General features: G+C 44.5%; 1 protein-coding gene across 1 annotated transcript; it reads left to right on the top strand.

The window, feature by feature from the left end:
* The first annotated feature begins 7,884 nt into the window (after positions 1 to 7,884).
* LOC126092721 (complement factor B-like) lies at positions 7,885 to 19,264 on the top strand. Its single transcript, XM_049908445.1, has 2 exons — positions 7,885 to 8,119; positions 19,038 to 19,264. The coding sequence occupies exons 1-2, from the start codon at positions 7,885 to 7,887 to the stop codon at positions 19,262 to 19,264; spliced, it is 462 nt and encodes a 153-aa protein (XP_049764402.1).
* The last annotated feature ends 526 nt before the right edge of the window (positions 19,265 to 19,790 follow it).

The raw sequence follows: 19,790 nt of genomic DNA, 5'->3' as shown, positions 1-19,790 counted from the left end.
CTGGAGGCATGCTCAGATAGTCTACTGGTTAAGGCGACTGCTCGTGAAAACCAGAAAATCCAAGATCAGCTCCCAGCCAGGAACAAATTTTACTTTGTTTCGACAGTTTCATTACACTGGAATTTGAAATTTTTTTGAGGGTTTCTTTAATCAGATTCTGTGTTACAAAATCATTGATTTCATCCTCATTGACGTGTTAACTTCATTTCAGTAAATCTGAGAGAATTCACTTGAAATTCATAGTTGTGATCTGGGTCTCAAACTGCTCAGTGCATTGGCAATGGCATGTGGTGTTCACTGTTGTATAGCATCACCAAACAGAAATGTTCACCACACTATTTGTGTCAGCAGCCAGGACGTGGGTTTAATAAATCAGTATACACTGTGTCCCAGGAGGAACAGTCAATATGCAGGGCTGTGACAGGAACGATTATTCGCAGCAAAAACATCTGGTTAACATGGGCTCCAAAATGCTTACCTTAAGAGCTTTGAGCACTCCTCCATCTTCGATACTGTCAAACAAATCCTTTCTGCTGCAAGCTCTTTGCTTTCCATATTTTGGAAGGAGGTAGAATGGATCAAAACAACGAAAACACATCTACGTGCGCTTGTTCAGTAGAACTTACAGTAGCGAAGATGAACAAGTGCTAATAGCTGTTAAGGTATCCATTTTAGGGCCTATGTTTGCTTAACTTTTTTTGCTTGGCGTGATCGTTCCTGTCATATCCCTGAATACTGACCACTCCTTGCGAGACATGGTGTATATCCAAACCGAACAAAGAATAAGTCATCCCCACAAGATGACACGGCAGTACAATGTAACACCGCCCATACCTAGGATAATGAGATCCTTTCGGTGAGGTAGAGAGTCCAAAAATTTCTTCAAATATCCCTTACCCAGCTAAAGCCACTCGATGATTGGGTCCATAGAGCTAAAAAATTCCGGGGATGTTGATTGCTACGTGTCACCTTGTATTCTAACAAGTACCAGGTTGTCATATGACTTTAGGATAGAGTGATTTCGACAAATTAGGAAAATATATCTGAAACCCCGAGAGTACATCAGTTATCGTCTTGGGAAGGGAGGGGTGATCACAGCATACCCATGTGGCGCAGGAAGTGGCGGGAGTGGAATGTAGCTGGGAGGAGGGGGGAGGGGGGTTTCGTGGGCGCAAATCCTTAGCAATTTCTAACTGTATCTATTAATCAACTTCAAGAAGTCTTAGCGCATGCGCAAGGAACTTAAGTAAGGAATTCAGCGCTCAAATTATAGTACAGCAAAACTTAACATATGGCGCACAGAGCACTCGGTAAAATTGTTTCCTCGTTTAAATAATGAAAAGTACACCATTTACTTTTTTTATGCTTAGCACAATGTGATTAGAGAATTTATCCTCATTTCCAAGTGCGTTTGTGCATTTGTTTACACGAATATGTTTGGTGCTGTTTTCATGTGTGACTTTCTGCCTCTCCTACGTCTTTTTGAGGTTATAAGGTAGTGTGCCTCCTCCATTACACTGAATATCGTACACAATCAAATTATCACTTACACTGTTTGCATACAAAACATGCTACAAAGGTACTGTGTTGTATTGTATTGTATGTTAACGGGGGGCCTAGAAACGACGGATAGGCTCCGTCCCCGCAGCAGCCGCAATGGTCCACAACCCCACGACTACCGCAGTCCACTTCACCCCTCCGCCGCCCCACAGCGAACCAGTTTTTCAGGGTTATTGTTCGGTTCGGCCCGCTGTGGACCCCCCCCCCCCCCTCCCAGAGAACGTCCCACACCAAACGAGTGTAACCCCTATATTTGCGTGGTAGGGTAATTGTGGTGTAGGTGTACGTGGAGAACTTGTTTGCGCAGCAGTGGCCGACATAGTGTAGCTGTGGCGGAATAAGGGGAACCAGACGAGGCAGATGGAAAACCGCCTAAAATCTGGCCGGCTCACCGGACCTCGACGCAAGTCCGCCGGGCGGATTCGTGCCGGGAACCAGGCGCTCCTTCCCAATCCGGAAAGCTGTGCGTTAGACCGCACGGCTAACCGTGCGGGCTACAAAGATATTATGACACTGATGATGGATACGCGTGTGTGTGACATTCTGTATAATGTAGGAGGCACAGTACCTTCTACTGTCAAAAAAGACGCAATAGAGGAAGAGAATCACTCATGCAGACATCACCAAACGTATTTATGTAAACAAATACACTTGAAAATGAGAATAAATTCTCGGACCACGTTGTGCTACACAACAAAAAATAAATAACTCGTTCAGTTTTCATTACTTAAATTAAGAATGACACACTTACAGGCTTTCCTGAAACATCGAATACGATGAACGAAATTAATATTATGCCCCTTCGAATTTCTTCAACTTTACGACCTCGGGACACAAAACAACATACTACAAACAATAAGGCAATAGTAAAAGGATTGCAAGAAAGACCGACAATAACCAAACTTATCCCAGGAAAGAATAGCCCAAAATACAGCAGACCAAAAGGCATCACCGTAGCCAGCACTATACAGTCAAGTAACAAGAGGACTGCAATTAGCAGAACGTATCAACCCAGGTTACCTGCTGATGGCCACAGCCACAATAAATGGAAATCAGTGAACAACAGTAGCAAGCACAGATAAAAATTCACTGAATATAATAAACAATAAAAAATAAATTCTCAATGTTTAATACACTAGACACTGGTGCTGCGCCATTCTAGTTGCGCTGTGCCCCATGGCCAAGTCAAACAGACCAAGCCAGACGCAGTCATCTGCACTACAAAGATTACCAACCGGCACAGGCTTCTGTAACCGATGTAGGCGAAGATGCGCCGACGCTGACAAAAACTTGTAACCTGGCAGCGCCGCATTCTCCGGATCCACGAAGCCAAGTGCTGTCTCCTCGTTCAGAACGGAACCGATGCTCCGTGTTGACACGAAGTTAAGGCAAACCCGGACCGAGTCCACCAGGCCGCTGCCCTGCTTTGCTGCACGAATTTCCTACTCCGCTTCGTCCAGCCAGCTGCCCTCACAAGAAGTTGCTAGCTGCATTGCCTTCTTGATGGCCTGTGCTGCAGTTCCCTCTGTGATGTCATCCACATGAATACTAAGAGGAAACCGCTAAATTTCGGTTGTACGATAAATCACGCCGCCGCGCTTCCTTCAACCGCCACCGCGGCACCGGGGCGGTGCCACCAACGGTTACGCCGCTGCCAACGAGATGCAAGCGAAGCTCCAGCAGCGGGTGTACTTAAGTTCGAACATTCAAGCACTGACCCCATTTTGTGTGCTCGCCAGTTGAATAACAGTTAAGGATTTTCATAGTGACCAGGGCTCGTAATCTACAGAATATTATCGCATTCAAGACTGTTTTGTAAATCAGCCGTATCTGTATATACACTCCTGGAAATTGAAATAAGAACACCGTGAATTCATTATCCCAGGAAGGGGAAACTTTATTCACACATTCCTGGGGTCAGATACATCACATGATCACACTGACAGAACCACAGGCACATAGACACAGGCAACAGAGCATGCACAATGTCGGCACTAGTACAGTGTATATCCACCTTTGGCAGCAATGCAGGCTGCTATTCTCCCATGGAGACGATCGTAGAGATGCTGGATGTAGTCCTGTGGAACGCCTTGCCATTCCATTTCCACCTGGCGCCTCAGTTGGACCAGCGTTCGTGCTGGACGTGCAGACCGCGTGAGACGACGCTTCATCCAGTCCCAAACATGCTCAATGGGGGACACATCCGGAGATCTTGCTGGCCAGGGTAGTTGACTTACACCTTCTAGAGCACGTTGGGTGGCACGGGATACATGCGGACGGGCATTGTCCTGTTGGAACAGCAAGTTCCCTTGCCGGTCTAGGAATGGTAGAACGATGGGTTCGATGACGGTTTGGATGTACCGTGCACTATTCAGTGTCCCCTCGACGATCACCAGTGGTGTACGGCCAGTGTAGGAGATCGCTCCCCACACCATGATGCCGGGTGTTGGCCCTGTGTGCCTCGGTCGTATGCAGTCCTGATTGTGGCGCTCACCTGCACGGCGCCAAACACGCATACGACCATCATTGGCACCAAGGCAGAAGCGACTCTCATCGCTGAAGACGACACATCTCCATTCGTCCCTCCATTCACGCCTGTCGCGACACCACTGGAGGCGGGCTGCACGATGTTGGGGCGTGAGCGGAAGACGGCCTAACGGTGTGCGGGACCGTAGCCCAGCTTCATGGAGACGGTTGCGAATGGTTCTCGCCGATACCCCAGGAGCAACAGTGTCCCTAATTTGCTGGGAAGTGGCGGTGCGGTCCCCTACGGCACTGCGTAGGATCCTACGGTCTTGGCGTGCATCCGTGCGTCGCTGCGGTCCGGTCCCAGGTCGACGGGCACGTGCACCTTCCGCCGACCACTGGCGACAACATCGATGTACTGTGGAGACCTCACGCCCCACGTGTTGAGCAATTCGGCGGTACGTCCACTCGGCCTCCCGCATGCCCACTATACGCCCTCGCTCAAAGTCCGTCAACTGCACATACGGTTCACGTCCACGCTGTCGCGGCATGCTACCAGTGTTAAAGACTGCGATGGAGCTCCGTATGCCACGGCAAACTGGCTGACACTGACGGCGGCGGTGCACAAATGCTGCGCAGCTAGCGCCATTCGACGGCCAACACCGCGGTTCCTGGTGTGTCCGCTGTGCCGTGCGTGTGATCATTGCTTGTACAGCCCTCTCGCAGTGTCCGGAGCAAGTATGGTGGGTCTGACACACCGGTGTCAATGTGTTCTTTTTTCCATTTCCAGGAGTGTATTTCTACATTCAAATCTATTGTTAGCACCTGACGCTTCAAATACTGCGACGATATTATGTAATATTTATACTATTTGATATTAGAACTAGAATAAATATCTGAATTCTCTGTTCATGAACAGCATCTATTCTCCGTTTCTGATACCACTAAAGAATTACACAGCATGCAAGGGACGCTATAACAGACTGGCGACGAGGACGTGATCAGTCTGCGTGGTTCTTTAGTGGTTACAGGACCGAGAAACAGATGCTGTTCATTAACAGAGAATTCAGATATTTCCAGAATGAGATTTTCACTCTGCAGCGGAGTGTGCGCTGATATGAAACTTCCTGGCAGATTAACTGGGTGCCAGATCGAGACTCGAACTCAAGATCTTTGCCTTTCACAGACATGTGCTCTACCATCTGAGCTACCCAAGCACGACTCAGAACCCTTCCTCACAGCTGTACTTCCGCCAGTACCTCATCTCCTACCTTCAGTTCAGATATTAATTTATTCTACACGTAACATCAAATAGTAAATTAATACATAGCTCTGTAACAGTATTTGGAGCGCCAGTTACTAACAATAGATTTGAATGTAGAAATACATACAGGTACAGAAGATTTATAAATACCCGCCAGGTTAGCCGAGAGCGCTAATGCGCTGCTTCCTGGACTCGGGTAGGCGCGCCGGCCCTGGATCGAATCCGCCCAGCCGGTGTGTCGGCCAGCCTGGATGTGGTTTTTAGGCGGTTTTCCACATCCCGCTAGGTGAATACCGGGCTGGTCCCCACATCCCGCCTCAGTTACACGACACGCAGACATTTGTAACACTTCCGCAGTATTTCATGGATTACACCAGACGCAGACTGGGGTGCACTGATTCCGTCCTGGGGGGTTTGGGGTGGCGGCAGGAAGAGCGTCAGGCCAGCCATTTAAATTAACCTTGCCAAATCCGTTGTAACCACGCCAACCCTGCGAACATTGCGGGACAAAGGTGCAAGTGACACAAACAAGTGACAGACAGAAGATTTATAAATCTACCACTCTTCAATACAATGTCTATTCAGAAGACGTCGAGCCCTGGCCACTATGCAAGTCTGTAAATGTTATTCAACTGGCGAATACACAAAATGGGGTCAGTGCGCGAATGTTCGAACTTAAGTACAGCCACTGCTGGAGTTCTGGAGAGGGGATGCTTGCATCTCGTTGGCAGCGACGTTGCCGTTGGTGGCAGCGCCTTGGTGCCGCAGTGGCGGCTGTAGGAAACGAGGCGGCGTAACTGGCGGCGCGCTTATTCGAATGTGCGGACGATACCGCAGCAGTCGACTGGAACACGGACGCACCACTTCCCTCCCGTGACTTAGTGTGACAATTATTGAACTATGTGAGAAAGAACGTAAATTAGTTCCAGAAAACGGCGTGCACAAAGTTTTTTCAACATGTAAACGTAACTACAGATATTAGGATTTAGGTTATATCATGATCAATATGCCTGCCATCAGTGGCGATGATGTAGCGCAGACGAATTGCGAAATTCTCCAAGACTCACTGAAGTGTCGGAACATCGATGCTGTCGACGACCTCCTGAATGGCTGTTTCCAGCTAGGCAATGGTTTTGGGGTTGTTGCTGTACCTCTTGTCTTTAATATAGTCTCACAAAGAGGAGTCGCAAGTATTCAGATTCCGAGAATATGGTGGCCAATCGAAGCCAATGCCAGTGGTCTCTGGATACCCCAGAGACAGAATGCACTGCCCCAAAGTGCTCCTCCAGGATATCAAAAAATCTACTGTTTCGATGGGGTCGAGCTCCATCTTGCGTGATCAACATCTCGTCGAAATCTGGGTCAGTTTGGAGAATGGGGATGAAATCATCTTCCAAAACCTTCACCTACTGTTCAGCAGTCACCGTGCCATCAAGGAGTATCACTACGATTATTCCGTGACTGGACATTGCACACCACACAGTCATTTTTTGAGGGTGAAGAGACTTCTCGCTGGCTAAATACGGATTCTCAGTCCACCAAATGCGCCAATTTTGCTTACTGATGAACCCATCCAAATGAAAGTGGCCTTCAACACTAGATCAAACCATACTAATTCCGCCGGCGGCTGTTACGTTCGCATTTTCGAATCCTGCCTCGGGCATGGATGTTTGTGATGTCCTTAGGGTAGTTAGATTTACATAGTTCTCAGTGTAGGGGACTGAAGACCTCAGATGTTAAGTCCCATAGTGCTTAGAGCCATTTCAACCGTACTAATTCCCATCATGCCACACAGCCAACCGCGCAGTTTGAATGTCCTTACCCAAACCGTTCACAAGTTATGACGATTTAATTTCATACAGTTCAATAATTGTCACCCTGTACTTCAGTCGGGTGATGCTGCGGGAATTAGATTAGGGAATGAGACACTTAAAGTAGTAAAGGAGTTTTGCTATTTAGGAAGCAAAATAACTGATGATGGCCGAAGTAGAGAGGATATAAAAGTAGACTGGGAATGGCAAGGGAAGCGTTTCTGAAGAAGAGAAATTTTTTAACATCAAGTATAGATTTAAGTGTCAGGAAGTCGTTTGCGAAAGTATTTGTATGCTAGGTGTATGGAAGTGAAACATGGACGATAAATAGTTCGGACAAGAAGAGAATAGAAGTTTTCGAAATGTGGTGCTACAGAAGAATGCTAATGAGGATGTATTGAATAGAATTGGGGAGAAGAGGAGTTTGTGTCACAACTTGACAAGAAGAAGGGACCGGTTGGTAGGACATGTTCTGAGGCATCAAGGGATCACAAATTTAGCATTGGAGGGCTGCGTAGAGGGTAAAAACCGCAGAGGGGGACCAAGAGATTAATACACAAAGCAGATTCAGAAGGATGTAGGTTGCAGTGGGTACTGGGAGATGAAGAAGCTTGCACAGGATGGAGTAGCACGGAGAGCTTCATGAAACCAGTCTCAGGACTGAAGACCGCAACAACAACTTCAGTGTTAGACGGTCACACGACCGCGTGGTACACAAGTTCCACACTCCAAAGAGACCCACGTGTTCTCTGAACGGTGTGTCGAGAACTTCATCCTGCGTGCATGACGCCTCGGACCGTGTGTGTGCTGACGCGGCGCGTGGCACGGCGTGTTGCAGAGCGCGAGTGCGAGGAGCTGCTGGAGCCCGACCTGGGCACGGTGACGCTGACGGGGCGGCTGTTCGGCGACCGCGCGACCTACTCCTGCCAGCTGGGCTACCACGTGGTGGGCCTGCGCGAGCGCACCTGCCAGGCCGACGGCACGTGGTCCGGCGACGCGCCCGCCTGCAAGCAGAACGGTGAGTCGAGCTGCCTCGCAGCGCTGCGCTACCCTGCGGTCCCCACGCTCTCTCTCCCCAGTGGGCAGCCACATGGCACTTGTAATACCGAATCTGCACCAGGTGCAGTGCTGATACTTGTAGTCTGGAAGCATAGTAGCGTTGTTGATTTAATAACATCCCGTTCCCCAAACTAGTGACCTTCCACATCAGTTTTCATTCTCCAGCTCAGATAAATCCTCCAGCACTGAAGTGTACCAAATAATGTGGCTGGGGAACTACAAGGACTTTTTACTCAACAAAAATTTCTTCATTAGTTCATCCTCAGTAGGTCATTATTTTGGGGCGATAGTGAGTGCTTAGACTTAGAGCAAACTTTTGGCAATGTTGACTGAAATACTCTGTTTCAAATTCTGAAGGTGGCAGGGGTAAAACACAGGGAGCGAAAGGCTATTTACAATTTGTACAGAAACAAGATGGCAGTTATAAGAATCGAGGGACATGAAAGGGAAGCAGTGATTGGGAAGGGAGTGAGACAGGGTTGTAGCCTCTCCCCAATGTTATTCAATCTCTATATTGAGCAAACAGTAAAAGAAACAAAAGAAAAATTCGAAGTAGGAATTAGAATCCATGGAGAAGAAATAAAAACTTTGAGGTTCACCGATGACATTGTAATTCTGTCAGAGACAGCAAAGGAACTAGAAGAGCAGTTGAACGGAATGGACAGTGTCTTGAAAGGAGAATATAACATCAACAAAAGCAAAACAAGCATAATGGAATGTAGTCGAATTAAGTCTGGTGGTGCTGAGGGAATTAGGTTAGGTAATGAGACACTTGAAGTAGTAGATGACTTTTGCTATTTGGGAAGTAAAATAATTGGTGATGGTCGAAGTGGAGAGGATATAAAGTGTAGACTGGAAATGGTAAGAAAAGCGTTTCTGAAGAAGGGAAATTTGTTAACATCGAGTATAGATTTAAGTGTCAGGTACCCATGTATGGAAGTGAAACATAAACAGTTTAGAAAAGAAGAGAATAGAAGCTTTTTGGAACATGATGCTACAGAAGAATGCTGAAGATTAGATGGGTAGGTCACGTAACTAATGAGGAGGTACTCAACAGAATTGGAGAGAAAAGGAATTTGTGGCACAACTTGACTAGAAGAAGGTATCTGTTGGTAGGACACATTCTGAGGTATCAAGGGATCAGCAGTTTAGTATTGGAAGGAAGCTTGGAGGGTAAAAATCGTAGAGGAAGACCAAGAGATGAATACACTTAGCAGATTCAGAAGGATGTAGGTTGCAGTAGTTACTCGGAGATGAAGAAGCTTGCACAGGATAGAGCACCATAAAGAGCTGCGTCAAACCAGTCTTTGGACTGAAGACAACAACAACAACATTGGTCAAATGCAATGGCGCATCCAGCTATATTGAAATAGTGCCAACAATGTGACTGAGGTCGCACAGATGTGGGTGATGCTGATCAGGGAGCAAAGCCATCGACGATCACAGACGACAACGCACAGGCAATATTTTCGGCATGGCGAGAGAAAATGTGGGAGGAAAAGGATGGTTACACAGTTGTTCTCGAATGGCTCTGTATCCAACAAATGGCTTTCTGCCGTCAGGGAAGTGAACAGTTGGTAGAACATTCCACCTATTATTTCCATAAACGTCTGTACTATGTCGATAAACAGTGTCACATATCTGTGTCACGTTTTAGGTGTAGTGCAGCAGTCCATAGTAAAAGTTGCTTATCCTTGAATAATAATATGAAACATACTTTTTGAAGTCCCCTCATTTTTTTTGTTGGTAACTGTTAAGGAAGCCATCGACTTTTACACACACCAAGAGATACACAAACACACACTAATCCTTTACATTTCTGTCTGCTATTTGCTGTAAGAGAACTAAATTAGTTCCAGTCCCTCCATTCCGACCAAAGCTTTGAACAGATAGTGACACAAAGTTTCATAAAATACAGAAAATTTGTATCATGATGCTCTAATGGAGTGTCAACTTGAAAAGTTTGTAATTTATGTTGTGCTTGAATGTAGTAAGGAGTGACCTGCTGTGTCTTCCAGCTGGTTGGAAGTAAGTTCTACTGATACAACAACGACATGTGATATATTCTTCTTGAAGTTGAAGCTCCTGCGTCCATGTTTGCTTACAAATAAATTTATTTTTGGATGGAATCCACCTTGAGCAAAGAAAGGAACGTCAAGGCACCGACACTAAACAGCCTACCACAAATCCACAAGCAGGATATACCGATGCATCCAGTTGTAAATTTCAGAAGGGCACCTGCATATCATCTAGCCAGATAAATACACACATACTTACAGAAACATTATGTATATATAAACTACAGAAACATGCACAGCACCAAAGAGCTGAAACAGAATATCAAAAATATCAACATACTCACAACAGCCACCTCAACATCATTTGAAATCAGATCCATGCAGACCAATATCCCATCAGATAAACCATCAACACCATCAAACAGAAATTTGAACAACAGAAAGATATTCCCAAACCTCACATAATAGAAATAACAAACATTCTAAAATTAATCACAATGTAGAAGTATTTCTAATTTGCAAATCAAATCTTCTCAAGAGATGATTTTTCGTATGGGGTCACCAGCCAGTGGACTCCTAGTCCACATCTTTCTTAATCACGCTGAGAACAAAATATTTGAAACCATAGTATGACCCATACAATGCAGAGTAGTAGTTTGGCATCACTTTGTAAATGACAATTTCGTTCTCGATGAACCACCCAGTTCATCCAAAAATTCCAAAATTACAGGAACGCAGGCTATTGAAACACAAACTCGACCGTAGAAAGAGAAAATGATTTCGTTCACCTCACAACACACAGACACGAAAAACAACACGAATTTTCCATATTCATTGAAAGTCACCAGTGTACACAAAATCTCAAACCACCAGATTATGCATAAGCAAGTAGGTTTCCAGTAAATGCTCCAGAAACTGAGCCAAACTCTACTGAGTGAAGACCACTACAGAAATGAATTACAGATAATCAGACAAACAGCTGCGGAGAATATTGATAATACGAACAGTGCTCGCAAACTTAATCACAAATTTAGAACAAAAATGAAAGGGACACCTAGCATACAAAAACAAACAGATCTACACCAACTTACAGACACAGACACACTGTGTATAAACAAATAGAACATACACACAAACACACTTCAACGAAAAACACCCACAAGAAGCAAAAAGAGAGAGAACTAAGGATAATCAGTATCGATACAAACACAACCTATCTGCTATGCACCAGCTGACATGTAAGGACAGAAATTCTATTTATAATGGACAGAGAAGCAGAAATTTCTGTATTAGCTACATAGAACACTGAAGAGCAGTAAAACGTAACATCTGTCATTTCACATGTGCAGTTCACCTTACGAATATGGATCACAGATCAACAGACATCAACACCAACCTAAAAGCTCTAAAATGTAGCAACAGCTGCTCTCACTAAACATAATTAAGAAAAACTGCCAAATACAGAAGGCCATAGAGTACACAACTCTCTGCAATGGAATGCTGTCCTCTGACCTCAAAGAACTCTCAGACGACACTAATTGTTAAATACACACACACACACACACACACACAATCTTCCACATAGGATAAAACAATATTAATCATAAAATTCCTATTGTAAATGTTCGATGTAAATGACTTTCTACATTAAAGTCTGTGTGGTTGCAGATGGCAAACTGTAAACAAAAAGCTGTAAATCAAAACTTAGAAAACCCAATAAACGCAGCATGTGATAACAAGGATATAATACTCGTAATAGAAAATTTATCTGTTTTTCAGATTAATGAAAGTTTTCTTAAAAACGTAAATTTATATACGTACAGATGGTAATGAGTAATTTGCCTCCTATTTCGCATCGAATCCGCCCGGTGGATTAACGACACGGTCGCCCGGGTTCCCGGGTTCGATTCCCGGCGGGGTCACGGATTTTCTCTGCCTCGTGATGGCTGGGTGTTGTGTGCTGTCCTTAGGTTAGTTATGTTTAAGTAGGTCTAAGTTCTAGGGGACTGATGACCATAGATGTTAAGTCCCATAGTGCTCAGAGCCATTTGAACCATTTGAACGACACGGTTGGCTTTGTCGACCAGGTGGTTTCCCACATCTAACAAGGTAAATGCCGTGCTTGTACCCATGTCCCGACTGATATACATGCGACGGCAACATACAGAAAACATTCTCACACTTAAGCGTGGGATTTACTCCAGATGCAAGGCAGATGGGGAGTACTTGAATTCCGTCAAATGGTGCTTCAGGGGCGACATCTGGCCATCAACTGCCACTAACACTGCCCCAACCCGTATAACACTGCCGACTCCACACAGAAATGGGAACTGGGAAAAGAAGATTCCTAGAATATAGCTGCAGGGTTCCTTTCCACAGTAATGTTGGTTGTCTGATTCAAAACCATCAGTGCTCCCACTGCCTAGCAGTAACTGATGTCACAAAATTAATACACACAAATTCGCCTGAAAAGGCCATCTGTCGGCACTCAGTGGTCGCTGAGTCGGGGCACTGGGGTGAAAATTTGAGCCTTCATCGACAATGAACAGCAGTCAACAGGGTTCTCTGAACCAGGTACCTGCTGAAGAGGTCCATACGCAGCAACGTTCGCTGAATTCGCTGAATGATCATTGAGGAGACACTGTTGGTATCCCCTTGGTTCATCTGTGTGATCAGTTGGCTCAACAGTTGCACGTCTACTCGCCCGTGCATGTCTCCACAGTTGTCATTCACCCGTATGGTCCGTCGTGCTCCACAATTTCCTTGGCGCTGGTTTTGGATGACGCCATTTTGCCATTCACAGTATACTTTAACCACAGTGGCATGTGAACATTTTACAAACTTTGCCATTTCGGAAGTGCTCCCACCGTTGGCCCGAAAGGCAATGATCATGCCCCATTGGACGTCAGATATATCGGTCCATTTCCGTATTACGAATACGACTGCACTGTTTACCACGCCCCCGACACGCTTAATATTTCCTCGACAGTTACCGCTGCCACCTGCAGTCTGTGAGTGGTTTTTGGACGTTGATGTCGATCATAGGTAGTAGTAACATTAATGTGGCTGGACCGTGTATATCTTCGATACCAACTGAAATATTTTTGATGTGGTATTTCTCCCAAGGATCTCAGTAATTGGTAGGGAATATGCTACGATTCGACTTAGATCTTTCAGAACTCTGTCAAATTCTTCTTGGAGCATCATACCTTCCACTAATTTTCATCTGTTTCGTCTTCTTTTCCGCAATAGTGTCTTCAGTTACACATCGTTTATGTAGCCTTACAGTAAATTCCTTCCATCTCTCTGCATTCCTTTCTTTGCCATGCACTGGCTTCTCGACTTTCTTGATATGCATACTCGTGCTTCTACTTTCCCTGAAGGTTACTTTAATTTTTCTACACGTGGCATCTATCTTTGTCGCAGTCATGCGTGCATCCGCAGATTTGCATTTCTTTTCTAGCCATTCCCATCAGAGCTGTTGATATTTTAGAAATATTGCGAGTCTGATACATCGATACCTAAAAATGCATTATTTTCAGCCCGTGATACATCGCAAAAAATTGACGATAGATCATCGGAAAAAATATCGACCTACCAGCCTATAAAAATATTTGCTGCACATTGTAAATATACTGCCGTTTTTAGAGCTGTAAATTTAAGTATTGATTTATTATCAGATATGCTGTACATCAACAAACTATTAGCTTTCTCATCCCCCTTAGAGGAAGAATTAAAAGGAACGTGATGCAAATTCACGCTTGAGGATAAGGACTTTGCTAACAGTGGTAACTGTATGTAAGTGGCACAATAAAAGATATCCGATGGGTCAATTGTCCGGTTTTGTCGCACATCGTATTTGTTCGGAACACTTCACGCCGACTTCCCTGGTTTTCTTTTTTTTCCTTTCATTTCTGCAAATTTCTGCGACCTAGCAGTTGTGTCAAAATTGCGTCATGTAGTTCAACGTTGCTGTTTCTGTTGTTAGTGTTGAGCTCTGATTATATCAGCATTTCTCCTCACACGTCTTCGCCCATCACAAAGACGATTCTTGCCATTTAGATTTTTGTTCATCATTTTCAGCAACTGTTGGTTGAAGAATGCCGATGTGAAAGGATAGCAAACAAGTTGCTTTAAAATGGTTTTTTACCTTAACTACTGTGCTATTCTTTCATATTGAAAATCTTGTAATTCCATTGACACTGCAACATCCAGTGCAATGATACTTCTTTGCGCCACCTATACTTGCTTCTCACAGTCAGAGCGAAAGACTGGACGTGATGAAAGCTCAAAAAGTAGTAAGACTCCTTCACACAGTGAAAGTAAAATTTTGCTGTACTACAATTTCAAAAGAAAAATTTCAAATATTTACTGAAAATTGAGAAAAAATATAATACGAAGTAAAGCACTGTCCTCAGTGCTCTTCAATTGTGCTCTTGAAAAAGTTGTTCGAGAATGGAGAAAAGCAGGTGCATCTGCACACAGACTGGGACCAAAACGTAAGGGCATAGAATTAGACTGTTTAGCATTTGCTGACGACATGACACTGATCACCCAAGACATTACCGATGCACAGAAACAACTAGAATTATTACAAGAGCAGGCAGCAAAAATAGGATTAGAAATTTCATTTGAAAAAACACAATTTATGACTGACATCAAAGATGCACCTTCTGATCTCAAAATTGGTAATAACTACATCTCTCTAGTAAACGAATTTAAATATGTAGGTGAATGGATTGCAGAAATTTGTAATGAAAAGAAATCTGTCAGATGAAGAGTCCAGAAAATGGAGACGGCGTTTCAGTTAACAAAAAACGTTTACAACAAAAAGAGTCTCTTGTGGAACTGCAAAATACGACACTACACAACAGTAATTAAACTTGAAGCTCTCTACGCATCTGAGACACTAAACCTCCAACACAGAACGCTAAAAGTGGAATTAGAAGTGAAAGAACGTGAAATAATGAGGAAAATCCTAGGACCAAGAAATAAAGATGGTGCGCATTATCCAAAATCAAGTGCAGAAATATATAAAAATATTTCCAAAATAACAGATACAATGTGCATGAGAAGAATCCAATTCGTGGGGCATTTAGAGGGAATGGACTCAAACAGGTTTACGCACAAAATCCATACATTTTTAAAGAACAAAACTGCAAGACCGAACTGGTACAAACAGATGGAAAAAAGATCTGAGACAATTAGGGCCTCCAAATCTACAAGACAGAAATGAAATCAGAAAATCTTGACTTCCGGAAGGCGTTCGATACAGTTCCGCATTGTCGCCTGATAAAGTAAGAGCCTACGGAATATCAGACCAGCTGTGTGGCTGGATTGAAGAGTTTTTAGCAAACAGAACACAGCATGTTGTTATCAACGGAGAGACGTCTACAGACGTTAAAGTAACCTCTGGCGTGCCACAGGAGAGTGTTATGGGACCATTGCTTTTCACAATATATATAAATGACCTAGTAGATAGTGTCGGAAGTTCCATGCGGCTTTTCGCGGATGATGCTGTAGTACACAGAGAAGTTGCAGCATTAGAAAATTGTAGCGAAATGCAGGAAGATCTGCAGCGGATAGGCACTTGGTGCAGGGAGTGGCAACTGACCCTTAACATAGACAAATGTAATGTATTGCGAATACATAGAAAGAAGGATCCTTTATTGTATGATTATATGATAGCGGAACAAACACTGGTAGCAGTTACTTCTGTAAAATATCTGGGAGTATGCGTGCGGAACGATTTGAAGTGGAATGATCATATAAAATTAATTGTTGGTAACGCGGGTACCAGGTTGAGATTCATTGGGAGAGTCCTTAGAAAATGTAGTCCATCAACAAAGGAGGTGGCTTACAAAACACTCGTTCGACCTATACTTGGGTATTGCTCATCAGTGTGGGATCCGTACCAGATCGGGTTGACGGAGGAGATAGAGAAGATTCAAAGAAGAGCGGCGCGTTTCGTCACAGGGTTCTTTGGTAACCGTGATAGCGTTACGGAGATGTTTAACAAACTAAAGTGGCAGACTCTGCAAGAGAGGCGCTCTGCATCGCGGTGTAGCTTGCTCGCCAGGTTTCGAGAGGGTGCGTTTCTGGATGAGGTATCGAATATAGTGCTTCCCCCTACTTATACCTCCCGAGGAGATCACGAATGTAAAATTAGAGAGATTAGAGCGCGCACAGAGGCTTTCAGACAGCCGTTCTTCCCACGAACCATACGCGACTGGAACAGGAAAGGGAGGTAATGATAGTGGCACGTAAAGTGCCCTCCGCCACACACCGTTGGGTGGCTTGCGGAGTATAAATGTAGATGTAGATGTAGATGTAGAAAATGACAAACACAAGTGGTTTTGAGGGAGAAGACAGAAAAACTTACCATATACGTGGTCTACGCAACGAAAGCTAGCCCATTCGTTGCGTACGAAGGAATACTGGGCGAAAAGGAAGGCCAACAAATGTTGATTACACGTGGCCCTAAGTTATCCATCCACGAAGAAGAAGATGAAAATAAAAATATCGGCACTCGATATCGTCATTTTGTTCTACTGGGTGATCAAAAAGTTAGTATAAATTTGAAAACTTGATAAGCCACGGAATAATGTAGATTGAGAGGTAAAAATTGACACACATGCTTGGAATGACATGGGGTTTTATTAGAACCATCTCATATTGCTAGACGCGTGAAAAATTTCTTGCGCGCGTCGTTTGGTGATGATCGTGTGCTCAGCCGCCACTTTCGTCAAGCTTGGCCTCCCAGGTCCCCAGACCTCAGTCCGTGCGATTATTGGCTTTGCGGTTACCTGAAGTCGCAAGCGTATCGTGATCGACCGACATCTCTAGGGTTGCTGAAAGCCAACATGCGACGCCAATGCCTCACCATAAGTCCGGACTTGCTTTACAGTGCTGTTAACAACATTATTCCTCGACTACAGCTATTGTTGAGGAATGATGGTGGACATATTGAGCATTTCCTGTAAAGAACAACATCTTTGCTTTGTCTTACTTTGTTATGCTAATTATTGCTATTCTGATCAGATGAAGCGCCTTCTGTCGGACATTTTTTGAACTTTTGTATTTTTTTGTTCTAATAAAACCCCATGTCATTCCAAGCATGTCTGTCAATTTGTACCTCTCTATCTACATTATTCCGTGATTTATTCAGTTTTCAAATTTATACTGACTTTTTTATCACCCGGTAGAAACACTACTGGCCATTAAAATATTTACACCACGAAGGTGACGCGCTACAAACGCGAAATTTAACCGACAGGAAGAAGATGCCGTGATTTGCAAATGATTATCTTTTCAGAGCATTCACACAAGGTGGCCGCCGGTGGCGACACCTACAACGTGCTGATATCAGAAAAGTTTCCAACCGATTTCTCATACACAATCAGCAATTGACCGGCGTTGCCTGGTGAAACGTTGTTGTGATGCCTCGTGTAAGGAGGAGAAACGCATACCATCACGTTTCCGACTTTGATAAAGGTCGGATTGTAGCCTATCGCGATTGCGGTTTATCGTATCGCGACATTGCTGTTCGCGTTTCCCGAGATCCAATGGCTGATAGCAGAATATGGAATCGGTGGGTTCAGGAGGGTAATACGGAACGCCGTGCTGGGTTCCAACGGTCTCGTATCACTAGTAGTCGAGATGGCAAGCGTCGTATCCGCATGGCTGTAACGGATCGTGCAGCCACGTCTCAATCCTTGAGACAACAGATGGGGACGTTTGCAAGACAACAACCATCTGCACCATCAGTTCGACGACGTTTGCAGCAGCATGGACTATCAGCTCGGAGACCATGGCTGCGGTTTCCCTTGACGCTGCATCACAGACAGGAGCGCCTGCGATGCTGTACTCAACGACGGACCTGGGTGCACGAATGGCAAAACGTCATTTTTTCGGATGAATCCAGGTTCTGTTTACAGCATCATGATGGTCGCATCCATGTTTGGCGACATCGCGGTGAACGCACATTGGAAGCGTGTATTCGTCATCGCCATACTGGCGTATCACCCGGCGTCATGGTATGGGGTGCCATTGGTTACACGTCTCGGTCACCTCTTGTTCGCATTGACGGCACTTTGAACAGTGGACGTTACATTTCAGATGTGTTACGACCCATGGCCCTACCCTTCATTCGATCCCTGTGGAACCCTACATTTCAGCAGGATAATGCACGACCGCATGTTGCAGGTCCTGTACGGGCCTTTCTGGATACAGAAAATGTTCGACTGCTGCCCTGGCCAGCACATTCTCCAGATCTCTCACCAACTGAAAACGTCTGGTCAATGGTGGCCGAGCAACTGGCTCGTCACAATACGCCAGTCACTACTCTTGATGAAATGTGGTATCGTGTTGAAGCTGCATGGGCAGCTGTACCTGTACACGCCATCGAAGCTTTGTTTGACTCAATGCCCAGGCGTGTCAAAGCCGTTATTACGGCCAGAGGTGGTTGTTCTTGGTACTGATTTCTCAGGATCTATGCACCCAAATTGCGTGAAAATGTAATCACATGTCAGTTCTAGTATAATATATTTGTCCAATGAATAGCCGTTTATTATCTGCATTTCTTCTTGGTGTAGCAATTTTAACGGCCAGTAGTGTACATGGATTTGTCTCTGAAAGAATATCGCCAATGTTTGTCGAAACTTGTTTTTCTGAGAGGTATCAATATATCGATATTTTATCAGCAGCCCTAATTCCTACCTTGCTGTTTTTTACAACTTTATGGTTATGGTGTGGAGTTTCTTAAATGTAATAGAACATGGGTGCATTTTGAACTCTGAATGCTCGGGCTATCGCGAGCCGCAGCCAGTGAAGACGCCGTGTCCCCTCGCTTGCCCGCAGTGTACTGCACGTCGCCGCCGGTGCTGGAGCACGCGCGCCACAGCGCCCTGCCCGAGCAGCAGACGTTCGCACTCGACTCGACGCTGCAGTACCAGTGCGTGGCCGGCTACATCACGCGGGGCTTCCCCCGCGCCAAGTGCCTCGCCATCGACGGCAGCGCCTCCTGGTTCGGGCCCGACATCAGCTGCGACCGTGAGTACATGCGCACCCCCTGCTCATTACTCTAGTGTCTGTTACTGCTATTTACTGTGACAGTTTACAAGACTCATTATGGTCATTATAAATAATTTTCTTCACCATGGGTTCCCAACAAAATTTTCTCGAGGACCCCCTCATCGATCATGATTGGTACCTTGTCATATCACAGTATCAAGTACCGAAAAAAAAGCCAAATTAAGAGTATTTTATACGTTTTCTATTTTCGTACTTAGAAAAAACATTGACATATTGACTATCGAAAAAATATTGAGCTTAAAAGTTTTTCAATTTAGCCATCATTGTTATTGTTAAATTTTTGATTATTGCTCAAAATCTTTGTCTTCATATCTGGGTGTTTAGTATAACAAACTCCTTAAAAAAATATAAATTGAATATGAACTGAAAAAGACAGGAAAAAAATGGAAACTGAGTGTATTGGTCTTTCAAGTGTATTACACTTGAGATTGCACTGAGTAGACATGCGTAAAAAAACAAGAATCCACTAATTTCATGCAAGGTATTATTTATTTGAAAAAATACAGTTATAACCGAGTA

This window comes from Schistocerca cancellata, chromosome 7, assembly GCF_023864275.1.
Source record: "Schistocerca cancellata isolate TAMUIC-IGC-003103 chromosome 7, iqSchCanc2.1, whole genome shotgun sequence".
Lineage (NCBI taxonomy): Eukaryota > Metazoa > Arthropoda > Insecta > Orthoptera > Acrididae > Schistocerca > Schistocerca cancellata.
This window is presented reverse-complemented; position numbering and strand designations above follow the sequence as displayed.